Here is a 6479-nt window from a genome sequence, read left to right as displayed (position 1 = left end):
GGGTGATCTTATAGTGGGTGAACTTATCGTGGGTGATCTTATAGTGGGTGATTTTATCGTAGGTGATCTTATTGTGGGTAATCTTATCGTGGGTAATCTTATAGTGGGTGATTTTATCGTGAGTGAACTTATCGTGGGTGATTTTATCGTGAATGATTTTATCGTGAGTGAACTTATCATGGGTAATCTTATCGTGGGTGATCTTATAGTAGGAAACTTTATCGTGAGTGATCATATAGTAGGAAATTTTATCGTGGGTGAACTTATCGTGGGTGATTTTATTGTGGGTAATCTTATTGTGGCTCATCTTATTGTGGGTGATTTTATTGTGGGTGATTTTATTGTGGGTTATCTTATAGTGGGTGATTTTATCGTGGGTGATTTTATCCTGGGTAATCTTATCGTGGGTGATCTTATAGTGGATGAGTTTATTGTGGGTGATCTTACCGTGGGTGATTTTATCGTGGGTGATCTTATAGTGGGTGATTTTATCGTAGGTAATCTTATCGTGGGTGATATTATAGTGGGTGATTTTATCGTGGGTAATCTTATCGTGGGTGATCTTATAGTGGGTGATTTTATCGTGGGTGATCTTATAGTGGGTGATTTTATAGTGGGTAATCTTTTCGTGGGTGATCTTATAGTGGGTGATTTTATCGTGGGTGATCTCATGGTGGGTGATTTTATGGTGGCTGAACTTATCGTGGGTGATTTTATTGTCGGTAATATTATTGAGGGTAATCCTATCGGGGGTGATCTTATAGTGGATAATTTTATCGCGCGTAGTCTTATCGTGGGTGATCTTATAGTGGGTGATTTTATCGTAGGTAATCTTATAGTGGATGATTTTATCGTGGGTAATCTTATCGGGGTGATCTTATAGTGGGTGATTTTTCGTGGGTGATCTTATCGTGGGTCATCTTATTGTGGGTCATCTTATAGTGGGTGATTTTATTGTGGGTGATCTTATAGTGAGTAATTTTATCGTGGTTAATGTTATCGTAGGTAATCTTATCGTGGGTGATCTTATAGTGGGTGAGTTTATCGTGGGTGATCTTATCGTTAATGATTTTATCGTGGGTGATCTTATAGTGGGTGATCTTATCGCGGCTGCTCTTATCGCGGGTGATCTTATCGCGGGTGATCCTATTGTGGGTGAACTTATCGTGGGTGATCTTATTGGGGGTGATCTTATCGAGGGTGATCTTATCGAGGGTGATCTTATCGCGGGTGATCTTATCGCAGGTGATATTATCGCGGGTGATCGTATCGCGGGTGATTTTATTGTGGGTGATCCTATCGTGGGTGATCTTATCCTGGGCAATCTTATCCTGGGTGATCTTATCGCGGGTGATCTTATCCTGGGTGATCTTATCGCGGTTGATCTTATCGTGGGTGATATTATCCTGGGTGATCTTATCGTGTGTGAACTTATCATGTGTGATCATATGGGGGGTGATCTTATCGCATGTGATCTTATCGCGGGTGATCTAATCGCGGGTGATATTATCGCGGGTAATCTTATCGTAGTTGATCTTATCGCGGGTGATCTTATCGGGGGTGATCCTATCATGGGTGATCTTATCCTGGGCGATCTTATCCTGGGTGATCTTATTGCGGGTCCTCTTATAGCGGGTGATCGTATCGTGGGTGATCTTATCGCGGGTGATCTTATCGTGGTTGATCTAATCCTGAGCGATCTTATCGCGGGTGATCTTATCGCAGGTGATCCTATCGCGGGTGATCATATCCTGGGCGATCTTATCGCGGGTGATCTTATCGCGGGTGATCCTATCGCGGGTGATCTTATCCTGGGAGATCTTATCTTGGGTGATCTTATCGCGAGTGATCCTGTCGCGGGTGATCCTATCGTGGGTGATCTTATCCTGGGCGATCTTATCTTGGGTGATATTATCGCGGGTGATCTTATCGTAGGTGATCATATCGCAAGCGATCTTATCGTGGGTGATCCTATCGTGGACGATCTTATCCTAGGTGATCTTATCGCAGGTGATCTTATTGGGGATGATCTTATCGCGGGTGATCTTTTCGCGGGTGATCTTATCGCAGGTGATATAATCGCGGGTGATCTTATCGTGGGTGATGTTATCGCGGGTGATCTTATCGCGGGTCATCTTATCGCGAGTGATCTTATCTCGGGTGATGTTATCGCGGGTGATCTTATCGCGGGTGATCTTATCTTTTGTGATCTTATCCTGGGTGATCTTATCCGGGGTGATCTTATCGCGGGTGATCTTATCGCGGTTGATCTTATCGTGGGTGATCATATCGCGAGTGATCTTTTCGGGGGTGATCTTATCGCGGGTGATCTTCTAACGGGTGATTTTATTGGGAGTGATCTTATTGTGGTTGATCTTATAGGGGGTGGACTTATAGTGGGTGATCTTATAGCTGGTGATCTTATCGCGAGTGATCTTCTAATGGGTGATTTTATCGGGAGTGATCTTATCGTTGGTGATCTTATCGTGGGTGATCTTATAGGGGGTGGTTTTATAGAGGGTGATCTTACAGCGGGGGATCTTATCGTGGCTGATATTATTGCGGGTCCTCATATAGCGGGTGATCGTATCGTGGGTGATCTTATCGCGGGTAAGCTTATCATGGGTGATCTTATCGTGGGCGATCTTATCCTGAGCGATCGTATCGCAGGTGATCTTGTCGCGGGTGATCTTATCGCGAGTGATCCTATCGCGGGTGATCGTATCCTGGGCGATCTTATCGCAGGTGATCTTATCGCGGGTGATGTTATCGCGGGCGATCATATCGCGGGTGATCTTATCGAGGGTGATCTTATCGCGGGTGATCTTATCGCGGGTGATCCTATCACGGGTGATCCTCTCGCGGGTGATTTTATCCTGGGAGATCTTATCCTGGGTGATCTTATCGCGGGTGATCCTGTCTCGAGTGATCCTATCGTGGGTGATCTTATCCTGGGCGATCTTATCTTGGGCGATCGTATCGCAGGTGATCTTATCGCGGGTGATCTTATCGCAGGTGATCTTATCGCGGGTGATGTTATCGCGGGCGATCATATCGCGGGTGATCTAATCGAGGGTGATCTTATCGCGGGTGATCTTATCGCGGGTGATCCTATCGCGAGTGATCCTCTCGCGGGTGATCTTATCCTGGGAGATCTTATCCTGGGTGATCTTATCGCGGGTGATCCTTTCTCGGGTGATCTTATCGTGGGTGATCTTATCGTGGGCGATCTTATCTTGGGTGATATTATCGCGGGTGATCTTATTGTCGGTGATCTTATCGCGCGCAATCTTATCGTTGGTGATCCTATCGTGGACGATCTTATCCTGGGTGATCTTATCACAGGTGATCTTATCGGGGATGACCGTATCGCGGGTGATCTTATCGCAGGTGATCTAATCGCAGGTGATCTTATCGTGTGTGATATTATCGCGGGTGATCTTATCGCGGGTGATCTTATCTCGGGTATTCTTATCGCGGGTGATCTTATCGCGGGTGATCTTATCCTGGGTGATCTTATCGTGGGTGATCTTATCGTAGTTGGTCTTATCGCGGGTGATCTTATCGCAGGTGATCTTATCGAAGGTGATCTTATCGTGGGTGATCTTATAAGGGGTGATCTTATCGGGATTTATCTTATCACGGGTAATCTTATCGCGGGTGATCTTATCCTGGGTGATCTTATCCTGGGTGATTTTAACGCGGGAGATCTTATAGTGGGTGGTCTTATAATGGGTGATCTTTTCACGGGTCCTCTTATCGTGGGTTATCGTATTGTGGGTGATCGTATCGCGGGTGATCTTATCGTGGGTGATCCTATCGTGGGTGATCCTATCCTGGGCGATCTTCTCCTAAGTGATCTTATCGCGGGTGATCGTATCGCAGGTGATCTTATCGCGGGTGATCCTATCGGGGGTGATATTATCGCGGGTGATCTTATCGGGGGTGATCTTAACGCGGGTGATCTTATCGCGGATGATCTTATGGTGGGTGATCGTATCGGGGGTGATCTTATCGTGGGTGATCTTATCGCGACTGATCTTATCGAGGGTGATCTTATCGCGGGTGATTTAATCGCGGGTGATCGTATCGCGGGTGATATTATCGCAGGTGATCGTATCGGGGGTGATCTTATCGGGGGTGATCTTAACGCGGGTGATCTTATCGCGGATGATCTTATGGTGGGTGATCCTATTGTGGGTGATCTTATCCTGGGGGATCTTATCGCGAATGATCTTATGGTGGCTGATCCTATTGTGGGTGATCTTATACTAGGCGATCTTATCGTGGGTGATCTTATCGCGGGTGATCTTATCCCGAGTGATCTTATCGTGGGTGATCTTATAACGGGTGATCTTATCGGGAGTGATCTTATCGCGAGTGATCTTATCGTGGGTGATCTTATCGCGGGTGATCTTATAACGGGTGNGTGATCTTATCGTGGGTGATCTTATCGCGGGTGATCTTATAACGGGTGATCTTATCGGGAGTGATCTTATCGCGGGTAATCTTATCGCGGGTGATCTTATCCTGGGTGATCTTATCGCAGGAGATGTTATAGTGGGTGGACTTATAATGGGTGATCGTATCGCGGGTGATCGTATCGTGGGTGATCTTATCTCGGGTGATCTTATCGTGGGTGATCCTATAGTGGGTGATCTTATACTACGCGATCTTATCCTGACCTATGGCGGGTGATCTTATCTGGGTGATCTTATCTCGTGTGATCTTAACGTGGGTGATCTTATCCTGGGTTAACATATCTTGGGTGAACTTATTATGGGTGATCTTATCCTGGGTGATCTTCTTGCGGGTGTTCTTATCCTGGGTGATCTAATCGCGGATGATCTTCTCGTGAGTGATCTTATCCTATGTGATTTTATCGTTGGTGAACTTATTATGGCTGATCTTATCTTGGCTGATCTAATCGCGGATGATCTTATCGCAGGTGATCTTATCGCGGGTGATCTTATCGCGATTGATCTTATCGCGGGTGATCTTATCGTGGGTGATATTATGGTGGGGGATCTTATCGCGGGTGATATTATCGTGGGTGATCTTATCCTGGGTGATCTTATCGTTTGTGAACTTATTATGGCTGATCTTATCGCGAGTGATCTTATCGGGGGTGATCTTATCGTGGGTGATCTTATCGCGGGTGATCTTATCGAGGGTGATCTTATCGCGGGTGATCTTATTGTCGGTGATCTTATCTCGGGTGATCTTATCATGGGTGATCTTTTCGCGGGTGATGTTATCGCGGGTAATATTATCGCGGGTGATCATATCGTGGGTGATATTATCGCGGGTGATCTTATCGGGGGTGATCTTAACGCGGGTGATCTTATCGCGGATGATCTTATGGTGGATGATCTTAACGCGGGTGATCTTATCGCGGATGATCTTATGGTGGATGATCTTATGGTGGGTGATCCTATTGTGGGTGATCTTATCGCGGATGATCTTATGGTTGCTGATCCTATTGTGGGTGATCTTATCCTGGGCGATCTTATTGCGGGTGATCTTATAACGGGTGATCTTATCGCGGGTGATCTTATCGTGGGTGATCTTATCGCGGGTGATCTTATAACGGGTGATCTTATCGGGAGTGATCTTATCGCGGGTAATCTTATCGCGNACGGGTGATCTTATCGGGAGTGATCTTATCGCGGGTAATCTTATCGCGAGTGATCTTATACTGGGTGATCTTATCGCTGGAGATCTTATAGTGGGTGGACTTATAATGGGTGATCTTATCGCGAGTGATCGTATCGTGGGTGATCTTATCTCGGGTGATCTTATCTTGGGTGATCCAATCGTGGGTGATCTTATACTGGGCGATCTTATACTGACCCATCTTATCGCGGGTGATCTTATCTCAAGTGATCTTATCGTGGGTGATCTTATCCTGGGTTAACTTATCGTGGGTAAACTTATTATGGGTGATCTTATCCTGGGTGATCTTCTTGCGGGTGTTCTTATCTTGGGTGATCTAATCACGGATGATCTTCTCGTGGGTGATCTTCTCCTGTGTGATTTTATCGTTGGTGAACTTATTATTGCTGATCTTATCTTGGGTGATCTAATCGCAGATGATCTTATCGCAGGTGATCTTATCGCGGGTGATCTTATCGCGGTTGATCTTATCGCGGGTGATCTTATCGTTTGTGAACTTATTGTTGCTGATCTTATCGCGGGTGATCTTACCGCGAGTGATCTTATCGGGGGTGATCTTATCGTGGGTGATCTTATCGCGGGACATCTTATCGAGGGTGATCTTATCGCGGGTGATCTTATACTGGGTGATCTTATCGGGGGAGATCTTATCACGGGTGATCTTATCGTGGGTGATCTTATCTCGGGTGATCTTATCGGGGGTGATCTTATCTTGGGTGATCTTTTCGCGGGTGATCTTATCGCGGGTGATATTATCGCGATAATCTTTTCGTGGGGGATCCTATTGTGGGTGATATTATCCA

At 46.0% G+C, this 6479-nt stretch overlaps 1 protein-coding gene across 1 annotated transcript in view; it reads left to right on the top strand.

Annotated features, from left to right (window-relative positions):
• Window positions 1–4698, top strand: part of LOC106778945 — a 17680-nt gene extending 12982 nt beyond the window's left edge. Inside the window, exons 3-11 of the mRNA XM_014666956.1 lie at window positions 600–827; window positions 1633–1725; window positions 1936–2040; window positions 2503–2610; window positions 2671–2805; window positions 3016–3135; window positions 3346–3390; window positions 3718–3870; window positions 4652–4698. Of these exons, the coding sequence (XP_014522442.1) occupies window positions 600–827; window positions 1633–1725; window positions 1936–2040; window positions 2503–2610; window positions 2671–2805; window positions 3016–3135; window positions 3346–3390; window positions 3718–3870; window positions 4652–4698 (1034 nt within the window). The remainder of the gene's footprint in view (window positions 1–599; window positions 828–1632; window positions 1726–1935; window positions 2041–2502; window positions 2611–2670; window positions 2806–3015; window positions 3136–3345; window positions 3391–3717; window positions 3871–4651) is intronic.
• The last annotated feature ends 1781 nt before the right edge of the window (window positions 4699–6479 follow it).

This window comes from Vigna radiata, unplaced genomic scaffold (assembly GCF_000741045.1).
Source record: "Vigna radiata var. radiata cultivar VC1973A unplaced genomic scaffold, Vradiata_ver6 scaffold_530, whole genome shotgun sequence".
NCBI classification, from domain to species: Eukaryota; Viridiplantae; Streptophyta; class Magnoliopsida; order Fabales; family Fabaceae; genus Vigna; species Vigna radiata.
This window is presented reverse-complemented; position numbering and strand designations above follow the sequence as displayed.